The sequence below is a fragment of the Rhipicephalus microplus genome, unplaced genomic scaffold (assembly GCF_043290135.1).
Source record: "Rhipicephalus microplus isolate Deutch F79 unplaced genomic scaffold, USDA_Rmic scaffold_12, whole genome shotgun sequence".
Lineage (NCBI taxonomy): Eukaryota > Metazoa > Arthropoda > Arachnida > Ixodida > Ixodidae > Rhipicephalus > Rhipicephalus microplus.
Genome location: NW_027464585.1, coordinates 23,340,608 through 23,360,511, shown reverse-complemented (window position 1 = coordinate 23,360,511; position 19,904 = coordinate 23,340,608). Strand labels below are relative to the sequence as shown.

The 19,904-nt window shown below is 47.5% G+C and overlaps 1 protein-coding gene across 3 annotated transcripts in view; it reads left to right on the top strand.

Moving 5' to 3' along the window:
• KrT95D (phosphofurin acidic cluster sorting protein KrT95D) overlaps nucleotides 1-19,904 on the top strand; it is a 296,804-nt gene that overhangs the window by 163,099 nt on the left and 113,801 nt on the right. For all 3 annotated transcript variants that reach the window (XM_075882410.1, XM_037418020.2, XM_037418021.2), the window contains one exon: nucleotides 12,138-12,318. In XM_075882410.1, coding sequence (XP_075738525.1) covers nucleotides 12,138-12,318 — 181 coding nt within the window. The remainder of the gene's footprint in view (nucleotides 1-12,137; nucleotides 12,319-19,904) is intronic.

Below are 19,904 nucleotides of genomic sequence, written 5' to 3'. Positions count from 1 at the left end.
TGTGCCCAGCTTTGTACCTGCCGCTGTCATCATAATTAGAACGCTTGCCCGATTATTTCTCTATGCGCCCGCTCTATTCAATTGGGTGATAGCCCTATTGCCATCATCATCGCTTGGTACTTGTTTTTTTCATGTTAGGCTTCGCCCCATTGCCTTTGTTTTAATCGGGCAGCTTTACCTGGACAGTAGTACACTCAAACCTCGTTATAATAAAGTTGAAGGGGAGCCACAATTATTTTGGTATATCCATTATTTTGTTATATCAATTATAACAGTTTGTGGCAATCTATGCTCAGATGGGCGCTCACCTATAAGCATGCAAAGAAGGAAACCGCCTCACAGCCCGATGTACCACTATGCGTGCCACGGAAAATAAACTCAGTCGAATGTCATTAATTCGAACTTTCCGGTAATTCGAACTCACGCTGAGGTCCCGTCAAAGCTATGTGTATTCCAATGGGCGAAAACGCCCTGTAATTCGAACGCGCAAGCACTTGTGACTGTTAATTTGAACATACCGCACTCCGACAATGCTCTCAGCACCATGCCCAATCTTGCCGCGGCACCTCTCAACGCTGCGCCGGGAAGATGGAAAAGAAAAAAAGGAAAGAGGAGACTGGCGGATTGTTTGCTCTCTCTCTCAAATGCCGATCTGCAACGCACCTGTGCCACGCTTCTTCCTTTTCCGTCTCTGCACGTAGAGACCCTTCTCCATTCAAGGCCGCGTGTGGAGGGAGAGGAAAAAAGAAAGCTGTTGCGGAGAGTCCTCCTTTCTCGGTGCAGAGGGTAGCAGCCATGGTAGCAGCGAAGACGCAGTCGTTTCCGTCATGAGAGGGAAATCGTTTTGCACTGCAGCATCGCTTCTCGGTCATGTGACCCACTGAGCCCTTCCTTAAGCCTCTCCACTGGCTGTGTGAGTAGGACGGCTCTCTCGGCCGCGTGGGGCATGGCTGTAAGGTCGGCAGGGGAATTTTGAAAGAGCCGCGCCGAACGTGTGTCAAACTCTGCAGAAAACGGTATACTTAAAGCATTATGGTCGTTTTTTTCGATAGACTTTTTAATAGACTAACTTACTTCATTATGTCTATTTACCAGTAAAATTTACTTTGTTACAATGAGGTTTAAAATCTAACCCCCCCCCTCCCCCTTCCCATCTGCAGGTCAAAATACGCGTGAGAGATAAGCGCGAGTCGGCGTACCACAAGGTGTGCGCTGAACGCGGGCGGCTTTCTTTCTTCCTTGAGGGTTCATATATATATATACATATATATTGCCGCGAGGAGTCGCCGTAGCGCCAGACGCTACGGCGACTGTATCTCGGATGGTGAACGCGCCTTACGTTCCAGTGGGACATTCTGTTCCCCGACGGCCGTTGAACGCGCTGTTCGCCACCAGCTAAGCCGGCGCGTCTGTTTTCCTTTAGTGGGCGCAAGTCCGCCAAATAAACGGATCTCCTTCTATTTCTACTAACCTCCCGGTCTCCTGTCTTCGGGCTACCCTCACTCTTACGTGACATCTGGTGGAGGTGCGGGGTATGCACAAAAACGACCTTAAAACAGCCTCTGCAGAGAACGAGGACGCTGAAGACACAGATACTCGAAGCAGTCGCCGCCTCCGAAACCTGCCACCTGAGCTGGGACCGCTACCGGACCCCACGCGACCACGAAAGGACGCTTCCACAGCCACCATGAGCACCCCTCAATCACCTACCCCTGTCATGCTGCAGCAGCTGCGGGTGCCCCCAACTTTCCATGGTTATGCCGCTGAAGACCCAGAAGAATGGCTCGACCAATTCGAGCGCGTGGCTACGATAAACAGGTGGGATGAAGAAATGAAGCTGCGATACGTTTACTTTTCCCTGGACGGCCCCGCCAAAACGTGGTATGAAAACCATGAGACCACACTGACCACCTGGGAATTTCTGAAGAATGAGTTGCTCAGGACCTTCACCAGCATCACGCGAAAAGAAAGGGCCCAGCTGCTGCTAGAATCGAGGACCCAACAGCCCAATGAGACCCTAAACGTGTACGTTGAAGAAATGAAACGTCTTTTTAGGCGAGCGGACCAAGACATGACCGAAGACAAAAAGGTCGGATACCTAATGCGAGGGGCGAAGGAGTCGCTTTTCGCCGGTCTCACAAGGAACCCTCCTAAAACAGTCGCCGAATTTACTGAAGAAGCGCACACCGTAGAAAGGACCCTGGACGCCCGGACTCGGCAATACAACCGCCCGTTTCAGCTCAGCTCGCTCTACTCGGAACCGATACGAGGTGGGCTAACCACCAACGATCTGCGGGGAAGCTATTCGAGAAGTGGTTAAAGAACTACGCCGATTGCTACCTCCTACCCCCCAGCCCCCCCAAGGAGCATCTCTCTTGGACATAGTGCGTGATGAAGTCCAGCAGGCGCTTGGCTCTTCATCAGCGATGACTCGAACAGAGGCCGAAGCAATGACTTACGCCGCTGCAGTGAACACTAGGCCACTCTGACGAAACGAGCCCAGTCCTCGACGGTACGCTGCAGCCCCAAGTAGCCGTCCGCCCTTACCCGCCCACCCTACATACGAGAGACGCCCGAGCCAAAGAAAATGCGACACCTGGAGAACTCCCGACGACCGTCCCCTATGCTTTCACTGCGGTGAGGCCGGCCACATTCTTCGACACTGCCCCTACAGGCGGATGGGACTGCATGGCTTCTCATCTCAGCCACCACGGCCACGCCCTGGACAACGACCTCCGGCAATCGAAGACTACTTGCGCCATACAGAGTACTTGTCCAGCCATTCTCCATCACCGCCATCCCCACGCTTCAAGTCACCGAACCGCAGCAACAACGAACGAAGAAGGTCCCCAAGCCCCCGTAGGGGAAACTAAAACCAGCAACCTTTGGAGGTGAGGTTGCTTCAAGAGGAAAAGCCGAAGACCCTCCACCGACGACCATATATGACGACAGCACATCATCTACGACGACGACAACGCACAACAACCCAAGCCGCGAGACGAAGCAAAACGAAGCAACAAGACGAAGCCGTGACCCGAACCCAAAACCAACGCGCAACTCCAGCCCACGTGCCACCAATTTTGAAGTATCTATCGACGGCCACCCGGTAACTTCATTGATTGACACAGGAGCTGACTACTCGGTCATCAGCGGGCCATTGACAGCACAACTGAAGAAGGTTAAGACGGCTTGGGACGGCCCGCAGATCCGCACAGCGGGAGGCCACCTCCTCACCCCATCAGGGCGATGTATTGCAAGGGTGACATTCGATGGTCACACATACCTTGCCACTTTCTTGATGCTCCCACAGTGCTCCCGTGACGTCATTCTCAGCATGGACTTCTTGACTCAACATCACGCAGTTATTGACCTGGCGTCCAGATCCATCAAACTCTCCTCGGATGAAGCCGTAAATTCATACTCGGCACCACATAATCGCGCAGCCCACCGTGTGCTCGAGAATGACGTGAGCGTCCCACCCCGATCAACGACCCTAATCTCCGTAACCACTGGTACTGCCGAAAATGCTCATGGCGTCGTCGAAGGTAACATACAGCTTTTGCTTGGCCGTGATATCGCAATCGCAAGAGGCATTGCGGACTTCCGGAATGGACAGGGCCCAGTGCTGCTAACAAATTTCAGCCAAGAACACCGTCACCTGGCCAAAGGCACGACCATTGCCTTTCTCGATGAAATCACGGAAGTCAGTGACACCCTCGCCCTTTCGAATCCAGCGACCATCACCCCACAGACCCACAACTCGCAGCTGTCATTTGACATTAACCCTTCCTTGCCTCAATGCAAGCAGCAACTGCTCCAGAACCTCCTTCGACGTTATGACTGTTTCGCCACTTCTTCACAGGTCCGACACACTTCTCTGGCAAAGCATCGAATCATAACACAAGAAGACATCCGCCCTCTCCATCAAAGCCCTTATCGTGTGTCGGCACGTGAACGTCAGGCCATCCGAGAGCAAGTTGAGGAAATGTTACACAACGATGTAATTCAGCCATCGAAAAGCCCATGGGCGGCACCAGTCGTCCTTGTCAAAAAGAAAGACGGAAGTCTTCGGTTTTGCGTCGATTACCGACGGTTGAATAGTGTAACCAAGAAGGACGTGTACCCTTTCCCAAGGATCGACGATACCCTAGATCGTCTTAGTGATGCAAGGTACTTCTCGTCCATTGATCTGAAGACAGGGTATTGGCAAATTCAGGTTGATGAAAGAGACCGAGAAAAGACCGCCTTCATCACGCCGGATGGATTGTATGAGTTCAAAGTGATGCCATTTGGACTTTGTTCCGCTCCAGCAACCTTCCAGCGTCTAATGGACACAGTACTAGCAGGTCTCAAGTGGCAAATATGTCTCGTATACCTGGACGATGTGGTCGTCTTCGCCTCCAACTTTAGCGACCACCTGAAAAGGCTCCGGACGGTACTGGACGCAATTAAGTCATCAGGGCTGACACTGAAGCAAGAAAAATGCCATTTTGCCTATGAAGAACTACAGTTCCTTGGCCATGTTATAAGCAGATGGCGTAAGACCAGATCTCAAGAAGACAGCCGCTAGCGCACAGTTTCCTCAACCGCAAGATAAGAGAGCAGTGCGCCGATTCTTAGGACTGTGCGCCTATTACCGGCGCTTCGTCAAGAACTTCTCACACATTGCTGACCCTTTGACGCAGCTCACCAAATCGGACGCCCCTTTCGAATGGAAAGCTGAGCAACGTGAGGCATTCAAAGAACTTCAACAACGTTTACAGTTGCCGCCTGTGCTGGGTCACTTTGATGAAAATGCCGAAACTGAGATACATACAGACGCCAGCAGCATCGGCTTAGGTGCCGTTCTCGTTCAGAAGCACAAGGGCTGCGAGCGCGTCATCGCGTATGCAAGCCGCTCACTGTCGAAAGCGGAAGTGAACTATTCCATGTCTGAGAAGGAGTGTCTTGCGATAGTATGGGCCACCTCGAAATTCCGCCCATACTTGTATGGCAGACCCTTCAAGGTTGTAACGGACCATCATGCGTTGTGTTGGTTGGCCAGTTTGAAAGACCCTTCTGGCCGCCTCGCTCGATGGAGCCTACGGCTTCAGGAGTTTGACGTGAAGGTAGTCTACACATCTGGTCGTAAGCACTCCGACGCAGACTGCCTCTCAAGAGCCCCTGTCGGCGCACCACCAAGCCATGAAGACGACGATGCCTTTCTTGGGCCTATCAGCAGCAGCACCTTTGCATTACAGCAGCGCTCAGACCCGATCCTACAACAGTTGATCAACTACATCGAAGGAAAGGCCTCCATACCGCCTGCACTGTTCAAGCGTGGGATATCCTCCTTCTGTGTGCAAAACGGGGTGGTAGTTAAAAAGAACTTCGCCCCGAATAAGGCAGCTTACCTTCTTGTCGTCCCAAGCAGCCTCAGAGAAGAAATTTTACAAGCGTTACATGACGAACCCACTGCAGGCCACCTCGGTTTTACACGCACACTCCACAGAATTCAAGAACGATACTACTGGCCCCGCCTCTCCTCAGATGTTGCGCGGTACGTCAAGAGTTGCCGTGAATGTCAGCGCTGGAAGAGACCTCCAACAAAACCAGCTGGATTTCTCAAGCCAATTGAACCCCCATCGAGACCATTCCAACAGATTGGTATGGACCTGCTTGGACCTTTCCCCACGTCAACATCCGGTAACAAGTGGATCATAGTGGTCACTGATTACCTTACCCGATACGCTGAAGCTAAGGCCCTTCCGAACGGCACAGCCGTAGAAGTTGCCAAATTTTTTGTCGAATCAATTCTCCTCCGTCATGGCGCACCTGAGGTACTAATAACAGACAGGGGAACGGCGTTTACGGCTGATCTTACTCAGGCAATCTTACATTACAGTCATACAGATCACCGAAGAACAACTGCGTACCATCCGCAGACAAATGGTCTCATGGAACGCTTGAACAAGACCATTGCCGATATGCTCGCTATGTACATGGACACAGAACACAAGACCTGGGACTTAATTCTGCCTTACGTGGTCTTCGCCTACAACACCGCGGTGCAGGAGACCACTAAAATGACACCATTTAATCTCGTCCATGGGAGGGATGCCGTTACTACCCTGGACACCGTGCTGCCTAATGTCACCGATGAAAACAACCTACACGTGGCTGCCTACCTTCAGCGCGCAGAAGAAGCCCGGCAGCTTGCTCGCCTGCGCATAAAAGACCAACAGCGAAACAACGCAAGACGCTACAACCTGCGGAGACGCGATTTAACATACAGGCCAGGTGACAAAGTCTGGGTTTGGACGCCCGTTCGCCGCCGAGGACTAAGCGAAAAACTCGTGTGCCGTTATTTCGGCCCATACAAAGTCATCCGTCAAGTGGGTGAAGTGGACTATGAAGTGGTCCCTGATGGGGCTAGCTCATCCCAACGACGCCGCGCACGACAAGAAGTGGTACACGTTGCCCGTTTGAAGCCCTATCATGCGCGCTAAAGGAGGCTCCCTGTTTGCATCTCTTGTTTTGTTTATGTGTGCGTGATTCGTGCTTATTTGCCATTTACTTTTGCACAGGCTATCCTTTTGTTTTGGTTTTATTTTAAACAAAGCATCGGGTCGATGCTTACGTTCAGGAAGGGAGCAATGCCGCGAGAAGTCGCCGTAGCGCCAGATGCTACGGCGACTGTATCTCGGATGGTGAACGCGCCTTGCGTTCCAGTGGGACATTCTGTTCCCTGACGGCCGTCGAACGCGCTGTTCGCCACCCGCTAAGCTGGCGCATCTGTTTTCCTTTAGTGGGCGCAAGTCCGCCAAATAAACGGATCTCCTTCTATTTCTACTAACCTCCCGGTCTCCTGTCTTCGGGCTACCCTCACTTTTACGTGACAATATATATATATATATATATATATATATATATACATATATACATATATATATATATATATATATATATACATATATACATATATATATATATATATATATATATATATATATATACATATACATACATATACAGTGAATCACTGTTCAAATAATTTGCTATCACAATAAAAAGTGCCCAGGCGCATTTTGGCATTCCTGTCAAAAGAATCTACAGTGCAGTCCACTTATAACGATATCGAGAAAACCTAAAAATATGATCGTTATAACCGGTGATCGTTATATCTGGACTGCCGCCAAAAAATCGTCGCCGGACGTACCTTTTGTAGCTCCAGGCTTCATTTCGCTATTTTCACCAATTAATAAATATTGTAGATAGTAGGATGTCAAAAACAAGAAGACTTTATTTCTTACTCCGAAGAACGCATCACGGGTTCGCTTAGGAAGAGAGACTGACCGACGGCGGGGTGGGAGCAGTGGGAGGAAGAAAGCACAGCCAGAGGTACACAGCCGGAATGCCAACGAGGCCCCGCCCCGATGCCGCCGCGCCGCTTTGCTTTTCGCTTTTTTTTTTATTTTCTATCTCTTTCCCGCTTTCGTTCGGCAAGCTACGAGTAGCTTGCCGGCTTGCCGTTGTAGAAGGCGGGGAGCCGCGAGCGCGGCGCTTTGCTTTTCGCATTTTTTTTTTTTTAATTCTCTCAGCCTCTCCGCGGTCGACACGCGGCGAGGCGCAAAACGTGACACAGCTGGCGCCATCTGTAGCGCGTCGCGCCAACTCGCGATGCTTTCCTCGGCTTTTTGAACGGCCGGGACGCGCTGCCGGCGCTGTCCTGCAGTGGCGGCAGATACGTACTCGCCTACGCTAACTTTTCGTCTTGTCTCGGCATAGTTCGTTTCAGAAGAACTTATCAATCTAAATGTTACGATTATTCTGAATGAAACATGCCGTCCACGGCAAACTTTTCATCGTTGTATCCGATATGCGGTGGATAACATATCGTTATATATGGTTTTTTTCCCCATAGCCCCAATGCATAAAATGAGACTGTTAAGTCGACCCATCGTTATAACCGATATATCGTTATATGTGGTATCGTTATAAGTGGACTGCACTGTAGTAGCGAGCAAAGCTTTAACCAGCGCCTTTGTGGCAGCCAGCTGTGCCGTCCCATCCTTTCACGTGTGCCCCAGGAAGATATACCCGAGTTGTTTTGACAGAAATAGATTTTGCTAGTTGTGTTGATCGTTTGAGACTCTCACCTTAGTGGCCGGGAAACCCTACTCTCGTGTGGGGCCACTCCAAGCCACTATAAGATTGATTGAGAACCCCACCCCCTCTTGTTTCTTTGGATGTTTTTGTTTGTTTGTTTGTCTTTAGTTTTTTTTTTGTGCCGACAAAAAAATAGGAGCAAATAATTCAATGCACTCTCCCCCTCTCCCCGTTACAAAAATCTCCCGGATTCAGAATCCTTGAACATGGCAGGTATGGTAATGATGCCACCATCTACATAGTTATTAGTAACACCAGAAGTGGCAAGCAGATACAGTTGCCAATGTATTTTTCGAATTCCAAAAATTCGAACTTGTTGGATATTTCGGACTTCACATGCACTGTCAAGGTTCTTATTGCACTGATGCACTTTTGCAACCAATTTGTCTGACAAATTTATGAAAACACAGTTCGATTTTTCTGACTAAGTCGACTGTCTTGAGCTATGCTATAGTGGCTAGAAAGCTTTCCCTATTGACGTGAACAAGGTAGCAAAGCTAGAAGAGTTTACAATACAGCCTCCAGAGGGTGCAACCGCTCGTTGGTGCGCAGCATTTACGCATCTCTAAGTTCGCGCTCGCGAGTGTTTCTCGTTTAAAACAAGCTTTGTGGCAACGATACAATGACGCTGTGCTCATCGCACAGGGGGCCAATAAATTGTAAACGAAGGGTAAAAAACTAATCCTCAGAGTATGCCGACAGGTTATATTAATCTGAACAGCACATACAAGTGGGATATATAGCGTGCACGTAATGAAGATGTAAGAGATTCAGGGCATCAGTCCCATTTTATTAACATTCTTTTCCGCACATTTGCGTTTTAGTATAAATAGATCAATATTCATATATATTTATAGCTGTTATATAAAAAACAAAATATAACAACCAGATAGAAAGATGCAAGGACAAGTGTATTGATCCAGAATGTGAAAAAAACAGAACCGTGAAAAAAAAGTAGCAGGTATACCTTAGTGAAATAAACACTAAGTCATAAATAATTAATTAAAGATGAGCATCAGCAGACAATAAATTAAAATTCATGCACTCATGAAGAATAAGTATTGAACATATTAAAAAGCTGTGACAAACGAAATAGATGTACTTACATTAACAAATAAAAAAAAGGAAGAATAGTTAGTAAAAGCCAAGAAATAGCTGGATGCAAACTTCGATTTCTCAGTGCCCCTATTTGCAACGAGACTTTGCAAAAACAAAATCAAAATTCCCACGGAAGATTCTTGCCCAGTGACTGCGGCTGTCCCACTCCTCTTCCACGTGCGTACAACCTAAGCTTCAAATGCTGGTCTTCAAAGAACATTGTCACTGCTCTTTTCTGCATATGCAGAAGAGCAATATAAAGTGAATGCATTAATTTTTCCAAGTTAACAATTGGCAAAGACGATTAACTCAGTTGAAAAAAAAAAAAAAAAAAAAGGTGCGGCCTCTTTCCTGTGCACTTTTTTTCCTTAGTTGCTTTATCCGTCCGGCAGTGACTATATACGACCATTCCAGTCTTTGCCAGCTCAAACATCCGCCTTGGAGGAGGGCAGAGGTGGATGGCAGCAGCAGTTTCCCTCCCTAATAATCGAATGTATGGGGCAGACTTGGCACCCTCCCCCCCTCTTTGTGAGGGCAGCTGTCCCCCCTTCGTTACCACCTGCACACACACCTAAGCAAATGACACTCTTATTTTCAAGGAACTTTGTCGCAGCTGCTTTCTGCGTGCGTAGAGAGCACAATAAGGCAGGTATGTTTACCAAATAACAATTGGGACAGCTCTAAAAAAAGTGCGTACTCTGTTGCATACTTTTTTTCGTTAATGCTTTATTAGTCTGGCAGTTACTTGTTGACCATTGCAGCCTTTGTCAGCTGAAACATCCACCTTGATGAGGGGGGGGGGGGGGGGAGGGAGGGAGGAAAGCACTGGTGAAACAGCATTGTGAAGCAGATGCCATCCCATTAAGACAACTAAAATCGTGTGCCTGCGGCAAAGATACGTTGAACTCCTAGTTTGTGCATCTGAAGAAAGTTATATTAATTGTAAAAAATTATATTTATTTCTTTCTGCCCTTTCCACGAAGATAATTAGTGATAACATCTTGGTTAAATTATGTGTTTTCGGAAGCAGTTTTGCGGCAGGGACACAGTTTCACTGCCGCCATCTGCACCCTGTCGTCAACCTCCTCCATCACTTGCCAACGCACCAGCAACAAACAACGCCGCATCGCGGTGCATAGAATCCGGTTTCTCCTCCGCCGCTCGGGAAGGCACCTGTTCATGACACTAGCAAAACCTTTCTAGCCACCATAGCTATGCCACTCGATTTTGGAAGCCATCATGTTCGATTGGTCGAGTTTGGCTAGTTGTGTCCTCCAAGATTGGAAGCGCGCACAATCTTTCAGTTTCGGAGGCGATATCTAATCTTTCTTGGCTAGCAAAACTGCAATATTTTTCTTTTTCAGTGAGCTTCATCGTCGTCAATAATACGCCGGTGGTTGTTTTTATTTTCTGGGCGTTTGTTGTTCTGGTTGTCATTGCGCACGGGGTCGTGTTATTGGTATGCCGAATGTGTTTGAGCCGTCGTGCGCATCACATGCTCCCTGTTGTTCGTGGTTGCTCAGTAGCACTCCGTGGTCACAGTGCTCGGCTACTCCTGGAACACGTGGGTTTAATCGCAGCTGCGGCGGTAGCGTTTTGAGAGTGGTGAAATGCTAAAAATGCTCAGATACTGTGTGATGTTGACGCAGGAAAAATAAACCCAGACCGTCTTGTTAAATTTAACCAAACAGGCGAGAAGTTGCATGCATATTTTCGCGACCGGCATCAAGTTTTGTTTGGCATGGTTACATAGAGCCACCAACTTTGCCGCCCGCAATGGTCGACGGGTCAGCGGCAGCGATTGCCAACGCGATTGCGAGCGACGTTACTGTAGTCCAAATAAAATCAAGTTATCTTATCCCCAAGAACAGCATGAAGCATGGCATTATAGGGGTTTTTCTCAAGGCTTTTTGATCTGAATAAACTTCATTTTCACTGCTTGACCATTTTTTCGAACTGTTTGATTTTTCGGACTATTTCGCGATCCCTGTCAGGTTAAAAAAATTGGTCGGCAACTGTATGTAGCGCTTGTGCTCGCAAAGACAGTGAGCCTTGACAGTGCTACATAAGTTGACTTCAGTGGATGGCACTTAACTGCAATTGACAGTAACCCGATGTAGCGGCTGTATCGTAGAAGTACATATGTAATTTTTATGAAATAGATGCCAGCACTGCAACCGCAGTTGACATTTCACAAACATTAGTGTTTTTTTCAAAACCAATTCTGAGACCTGAGATGGCTCTAGGCTAGAATACTTCGTTGCCTCTCGGAACGCTTGGGTTCGATTTCTGCTGAGACTTTGACACTTATTCTTTGAAATCATCAGGTCGACGCTGCTGATGTCAGTTTTTTTTTTTTTTTTTTTTTTGACGCTTTCACATTAAATTTACCGGTCTGTTCTCATCGTTCCTAAATTGTTCTAATCTTAACCGTGGAGACTGCATTTTTGATGGAGGCGAAAATGCTGTAAGCCCCTGTGCTCAGATTTGGGTGCACAGTTAAAGAAGCCCTGCTGGTTGAAATTTCCAGAGCCCTTCACATTTTCGGATCTCAAGAGCACCCAAACGTAAGTGGCGAGACAGACGAACGGATAGATTATGCAATCTTGGAATTCACTTTCTTGTTTTTGTATCATAATTAGAACAAAAGACCTTCCTTCATTAACCCGTTAGTTCTCATCAATTTATTTACTTGAGTATCGTGGTACTTTTGACCAAATTTTATTGCTTAGTATTTGTTGTTTTTTACTGGTTCTGAAGACTCGTGCAGTATTATCAAGTCTTGCCAAATTTATGGATTTATAACGCAGGCAAGGCCCTAATGTTTAGTAGCCTCTAGTTTTTCGTGTTGCTGACTATGCAGCTTACATATGACCTCTGATGTTTTGCAGGATCAGCAAGTGGGCCGTTGTTGCGGCACCTGTGCGCCGTAGACAATTGCTACTCCTCCCAGTTTGCAGAAGGCTGGCTGGATGAGGCCGAGCAGCGGGCGGCCGACTACCTGTCCTCGGCACACGCCACGCTGCAGCTGCCCATTGCCGAAGCCATGATCAACCATCGGCCACCGAACAGGTGTTCCATCATCCGTACTTCTAGTCTCCCCTTGCCTTTCGCTAGAGTGAAATTCTATTTTGAGAACATTTGCGCACAGTTAAACACGGTTAAACAATGAAAGTCTCTAGCAAATGAGTTAAGGGCTTGTTTCTCTGCTACAATCAGCCTAGTTCAAACACTGAAGCCAAGGGAGGCATAGGGGCTATCATTTGTGCTCTGCTTTTTGCAGCGAAGCTGTAAAAGCCATTAGTAAGATGTTCGTTAGGAAAAACCCTTGCTACATCGTTGCCAGAAACACCACCACAGCTGTGTACCTCATGCACTAAAAATAGCCTAACGGCCACCACACTGGGCAGCAGCTGTTGCCTAGCCATTGCCATAGCAACTGCTACAGTTTCTTACATCATGGCTCAGGGATTGTGATTTCGACACATTCAGACTGGCAAGCCTTGTATGTTCTGGGTCATCCCATTGCCATTTCTTGGCTGCCACTTCTTCGGCCAAGTTCATTGTGTGCAATCGCCATTGGTATTGTAATTGCCGTGCTGCAGCATGACAAGCTGAGGATCAACCATCTTCGCTGCACCAAGCTTTTTACAACTTGGTGCTAACTTTCCACAATTTTTTACAGCCAAAGCTGTTATGAGATAACAACTCGGTTCACGCGCAGTTGCATGTTGTCTGCCGCCGTCTGTGTCAGTACCCACATCGCACGAAATTAGTGAAAAAAAACTTGCACCAATGACACAGTCGGGCTTGAACCCGGGTCCACTGCGTGCCAGCCCAATGTTCTACTACTGAGTTACACTGGTGCTTGTAACTTGTCAAACTTGCCTTAGGCAGGCATGACCTAGCACCAATGGCACAGTGGAGCTCGAACCCGGGTCCACTGGGTGCCAGCCCAGTATTCTACCACTGAGCTACTGCAGTGCTTGTGACTTGTCAAACTTGCCTTAGGTAGGCTTGATGTCGGGAAAGCTATCACATTAATATGACTTGTAAAGCTGTTTTACAACAGCTATAGAACAACCAACCGTCGCACAATGTGATTAGCCTAATGAGTGGGCCGTCCAATGCTCCAGCCCATTACAAAAGCTTGTTCTTGTTTTCCTACTAACTGTGGTGCATACCCACTTCAGCCATAATTCCTCAGCGTCGTCAGCCACTGCATGGACAATTGGCACAAAATTTCTAGCAAGTGTTTAGCGGATACCACGCTTCTCAGAAGAATGACAAAAAATAGCATAGCGAATGCCGGCCTACTACCCAATAGTTTATTATTAATGCACTAATGGGTACCAAGCAAGTGTGCTTGCAGTAGTTACCCAATGAGTGTTTTGAAAAGGCTCTGAAAGGCAGCTCTTCTAGTTTTCTCTGTGACTGTGTTGCGCCTACCGCACAGGCCGGGCGGTTTTTTCAATGTATAGTAAAACCTTCGTAATTCGAAATCCCGCTTAATTCAAAGTATTTCCGTGGTTCCATATTTCGCAATGTAAGTTTGAGCGGATAATTTGAAGCAGCCGTCGGCACAAGTGCGGTTAATTCGAAAACTTTGGGTGCAGTGTGCCAATTCCTGATCCTGATTTTACCGCAAATTTGAGAAAATAACTGCCCTTAAGAGCCACTAGGCTAGATACCTGAGCTATACTAATGAGTGCTAGCTGAAGCACTCCTGCCTCCCTACTTCCAGCACGAAAAATTAAATAAAAAAAAAAAAAAACTGGCCTTCGTGACCAACTGAATTATGCGCCTGTGGAAAACAAGACATGTTTCACTGCAATACAGCAGTGACGAGCGGGCAGCATATTGCATGTTTCTTGCAACCTCAGCGTGTCACGATTTATCGATTATTTCTGGGAATGGAAAGAAATAATAAAGGAGGACATTCTGAAGAAATCCGCGATACAGGCGAACCTCCGAGTGCCAATTGTTCCAGCAATCTGCATGCGCACTTGCACTGCTGGCGGAGTGCTTGCCCGCAAAGCCTACTTCGAAAACTCGGGTCGACAGCTTCAATAGTGATGTTTTCCAGTCAAAGCACATCGCAAATTTCTTCACACTGTCTAATGTGAAATTCTTTATTTTACCAGAAAGAATGGGCGAATGGTCGCATCATGACGTGCTGACGCAACGAGGAGCAGGCAACATGCTGCCCGCTAGTCACTACGGTGTTGCATTAAAAATGTCTTGTTTTTCGCAGCGTTGCATTTCAGGTCAACACGTCCTTTTTTTTTTTTTGGTGACAGCTGTTAAGCTTGAAATTCTCTCTTGTTTGCATCAAAGTTGTGACCAGGTTTTAATGAAAGAGCCACAAACTAGCCGGCGCAGCAAAGGACAAGCCATGATTAGTTTGAACAATTTCTCCTTAAATTCCACTTTTTGGCATGTTCTGTCAATTTGACAACCCGCTTAATTCAATGATTTCTCACGGTACCAGTTCAGTTACGGCAACTGTAATTTTTTCATCCACATACCGTACTTACTTGGATAATTTGCACACATTTTTTCACAATATTAGGGCTTCGTGAAGGGGGTGCGCAATTTGCACGGGGATTTCGCAAACACATATGACATAAAGTGCAATAGTCCAGATGCATGCAGTTAATTAAACAGAATTAGCACGTACCTTAACCAGTCTGATGAGGTCACGCACGGTCTAGTCGGGATTGCTGATCGAAAGTTGCAATTGAGAATCATTGTCGCGGCCACTGTAACTGCCCTCTCATTGCGCATCGTCCTCGGTTCTGTAGAGCCTGTTCAAATGCCCCGTTTTCTTAAAGCTCTTTCCGACAATTCTGGGAGAAAGTAGGTGTTAGGACACTGTGATACCAAAAGACCCAAGCGTTCGCATATAATTGAAAAGGCCCTCTTCAGAGGCAGAAAACTTGTATTAGCAGAACGCACTTTGCTTTCTCCTGTACCGATCGCGCCAATCATCACATGTTGAAGTTTACGCTGAAGTGCTTGGCAGCGTTACTGTTCCAGTTGTTTTTAGCAAACTTCACAACAACGCGCTTAAATTGTGCCTATATATGTAATCTTCGTAGGCCGCATTCCCTAAGCTATCGCAAGAGAAAGTAAAAGCGTGACGGATGAATGGCAAAACCCAAACTTGAGAAATCGACCAGGCCCAGTTGAAGCGCAGAAGCAGAGAACGAGGGGAACAGTTGGCGTGACAGGCGCTCGCATGCCTCCGATGCAAAAAGTTGTCTGTGCCGTGACGCGAGCGTACATTCTCATAGTAGAGATCGTAGAGGTAGGGGAGGGGGACAAACACTTTGGCGGGTATGGTGTTCTAGGGACCCTAGTTCGGGGAAAGTCCTTGTAAGGAGGGGCTTCACACTCGCAGCTCGTTTGATTTCGTCCGCCTGCTCGGCGAGGCGCACGCCCGTTCAAGGCATCCAAAGGTCCAGAGTCTCTTCGTGCACGTGCCAGTGAGTCAGCTCGGACAGGTCGGGGAGCGTAAAATATGCGAGTAATAATTTTTTTAAGACGATAGTCTTTCTTGGGCACTTTCGACGCAAAAATTTTGGTCTGTCTGCCTGTCTGTCTGTACATTTGTCTGTTTGTTTACACCTAACGCGAACTGGGTACTCTAAACAGCACCAGCCGATACTCAAACGGCTGACCCCATCCGCAGCGCTCACCAATGTCGCTCAAGATTAAGCGTTCATACTTGTGCGATTGTCAGTTAAAAAGCAATTATTGCACATCTCTTGGTGACCAAAACAACACATCGATATTCTGCATGTGCGTCTTTTACTAAAAAAGGCATACGTAAGTAATTCTAAGGACCGTAGCGTTTATCACGCTGCGCTGACCATGCAACGCTTGCACGAAAAGGCGAGTGTTTCCAACGCTTTGCTAAGTCGAATGGTGGTGGCACCTACCCAGCCTTGCCTTCTACACCTTATCCCCTTTGAGACGGGCGCGCACGCCCGTCTCAGGGCCATGCGCTTTGTTTTTCAAAAAAAAACTGCCAGATGGCGCTCATGTCTCACGTGTGACGTGACTTAACGCGCTCGTTCGCCTCCGCTGCACGCTTGAAGCACTCTAACGCAGCGCCTCCAGAATACAGTCAACTGCCGATTTTTCGGACCCTCTAGGGAGCAAAAAACCGTCCGAAAATTCGGGCAGTCCGAAAAAATGAATGCAAGCAAAAAAAAAATGCATTAATTTACTGATAATTTTCAATGCAAGCAAAAAAAACGCACCATTTTGCTAATGTTTCTCAATGCAAGCAAAAAACGCACCATTTAATTGATATTTTTCGGATCAAGAAGGCCAAGGTCGAAGTACCAGACTTCGGGAACTCTGCCAAAGCATCAGTTGGGTGGCTCTGAAAAGAGCCGATAAAAAAAATGAACACCTTGGCTTGCATTCATCTTTTGGGCACCAGACGGTTTTTCGGCCGCTTCCAAGATCTTGTCTTTGTTCCTCAGGAAATCGGAAACTGTTTGCTTGGAAATGCCGAACTCCTTTCTCACGTAAGCCTGTGATCGGCCACTCTTCACTAACTTAACAATGGCGGCTTTCTTCTTCATCGTTAGCCGACGGTACTGTTTTCCACGCTTTGATGCCATCGGCAAGGACGACGAAGGCGGAGGGGGGGCCATTGCAGGCAAGCGAAATCCTCACGATGTGAACAAAGGAGTTTGCTGACGAGCGTCGAAGCCAAACACCATGTGGGCTGCATAAATAAAACGGCGCTACGGCAGGCGACGGTGCCTCAGGTACTCCGGAGGTGGTGCTGGTAAACATTCAAGATAGCCAGCGGGGCCAGACCAAATCGGTGTGCGACGGTTAGTTCTAGTTCGAAGTGGTTGAACGTTTCGCGAAAGCGCTGTGCAGGAAGCCAGAGTGGCACGCACGAGCACAAGCGCTAAAGGAAAAAAAACTTTATTGGCGGCAAAAAATTTTCGGGTGGATAGTTTCGATTGTACGATAAACACGGCCAGTGTTAAGAATCTTGGAGGCCGTGTGGGTTTCTCCGCTAACGATCAATCAGTCCAAGCAACAGATGCCGCCACAGTAGACCGGCGCGCTCAGTTATGCGATTGTAATCGCGTGTGATGCAGTTGTGGTTGTTTCCACTGCAGGTCAGTGGTGGTTTGTGACTTTTTGTCGCGTCAAAAAAGTCTGAAAAGTTGGACTCCGGGGGGTTCGAGCGTCCGGAATTTTGGACTTCCTTATACATTGATTCTATGGGGCTCGTGGCGGTGCCGCGAAGGTGTCCGAATTATCGGGCATGTCCGAAAAATCGGCAGTTGACTGTACCATTTACTGATTTTCTTGGGCAGAACATCAAATAAATGTTTTGTTACTCTCTCCACATGCAAGACTATCGTCTTTCACTGACATCTGTAGATTAACATGCGAATACGAGGCCAATTTTTTTTTTTCGTAAAGCAGGCAAAATATTAGGGGTGTACAAAATATGCGAGGGTGCAAATTATGTGAGTAAATACAGTAATTGGATATATTAGGGGCAAAACTAATCAAGGCGTGGGGCGTGCGTCTCCTGTATGTAGTAGCCAATTCTTGTTTTAGTCTTTGGAATGTCAGCTGGATGGCGGTGTTTGTACATGATGAATATATGATGAAAAGATGCGAGATCGCAGTACTTGGAGTATTCACTAGATGTATGAACAAATGGACAGACAGACAGACGGACGGACAGACAGACAGACGGAGGGACGGACGGACGGACGTGTGCGTTTCTGGGAGCTTTAGCCAGTGCTTTTTGTAGGTATCCTTCTTCCAGCTGGCATCATGTGTAGCACGTGATTTTTTTCCAAACTGCTTAACCCTCTGATGCTACCTGAAGGCATCAAGTCTGCCAGCACAGGACTCTTGCTGTGAAAGAACAATGGTGCTGAACTTCAACTACTGCATCTACTCGCATAATTTTCGCACTTTTCTGCAAGTTTGTAGCTCTGCAAAGGGAGTGCTCAAACTATGTAGACATTTCGCCAATTCATCCAAGGGTACCGTAAAAATTGAAATATAGGTCGAGTTTTTTTTTGTTTTGTTTTTTTTCGTGAAAACAGAATGACAAGTCGACCCTCGTCTTATATACCAGTCGTAGGCAGAAAAAAAAAGGGGGAAATCTCCCAACGAGGGGCAGCTGAAGTCCTAAGCCTTGTTTGCCCTAGTGAACATCAGCAGTGCTGTTAGGCAAGGCTATGGATAGCAAGGACTATAGTGTTCTAGCAATGCCATTTTGCCTCAGTTGTCTGCTGTCGGTCTGCTGTATTCTTTTTCTATTTCCTTCAGAAATGAGCAGTAGTCGACGGCAGTTTATGATAGGCTTTTAAAAAAATTATTGAATATGTCAAATCCCACAGCAACCTGGCAGCACAATGAGAATTCGGTGCATCGGAGAAATGCGTTCAGTACTGAAGGAGCCATAAGCAGTGCATCACATCCTGCAGCAGCCAAAAAAAAACATCGTTTCAAGGAGAAACTGCAATGCACCCCAAACTTGAAACGCTGGTCGCCGAATTTCTTGCTAACTGTAACGGCAAAGTGCATCCGCGTGAAAGCTCTCGAGATAGCGCGCAACTCTGGGCTCACGAAGGGCAATTCAAGGGATCACCATTGTGGTTGCGCTGATTTATGGAGTGAAAGGGCTTGGTGCTGAGGCGGCACACTTCCGTCTTTCTGCATATGCTCCATCAGTAACGCATCGGATAGAATGGAGGCCGATGCACTCTGGGACATTAGTAGTGAAAAACACGTCGTCAAACTCGAGTACGGATGAGTCTGAGTGACGGCACTTTGTGGCCTTCTGGCATTTACCTACCTACATTGGATTAGTGTCCAAATAAATAGAAATGTCACCGCAGTGCAGCTGGTTGTATTTACCAAGGTAAGATTGCGCCGCGATACCTTTTTTCTTTTTTTTAGAGATTCAAAGTTGGGGGGGGGGGGGGGGGCGAGCTATATATTCTGTTCTTACCTATGTACCACTATGTACCACATTTTACAGTATGTGGAATAGTATATAGTCCTAACGCATGTGGTATATGGATTAAAGAAAAAAGGAAACTAAATTGACACATAAGCGAAGGGCACTTGTTTATTTAACAGAATTGCCACATATTTCAGTCAGCAGCCGCTACCATTTAGCCACCGCAGTGGTGGCTACATGATTAGAGTGTCTGCTTCTAATGCTGGAGGCACCGGTTCGGTTTCCAGTGCCGACTGGGAACCCACTGGTTTTTTCCAATGGGTAGAGGAGTACACCAACCCGGTGCTTGGTTGTTTCTGGATACTCATCACGAAATGTAGCACCATAAGGTTCTGCGAAGGCCCCTGGGCGTACCTAAACTCACCACAGCCTTGGTGAAATAGTTGAGCATCCGCTGCTGCTATGGGAGGCAGAGAATTGCTGCCGCCAGGTGCCTACTGGCTAAATAGGTACAAGCGTGTTTCTGGCCTGGTGCTCTGCAGAACGAACTTGTAGTCGCTTGGGAGAGCACCCACCCCGTTGGTAACTGGTGGCATGTGACCGCCAGACCTGAAATTAATGTCATCCCCCCCCCCCCCCCTTTTTTTAACAGAATTGCCACACATTTCAGTTAGCAACCAGATTCGATCGT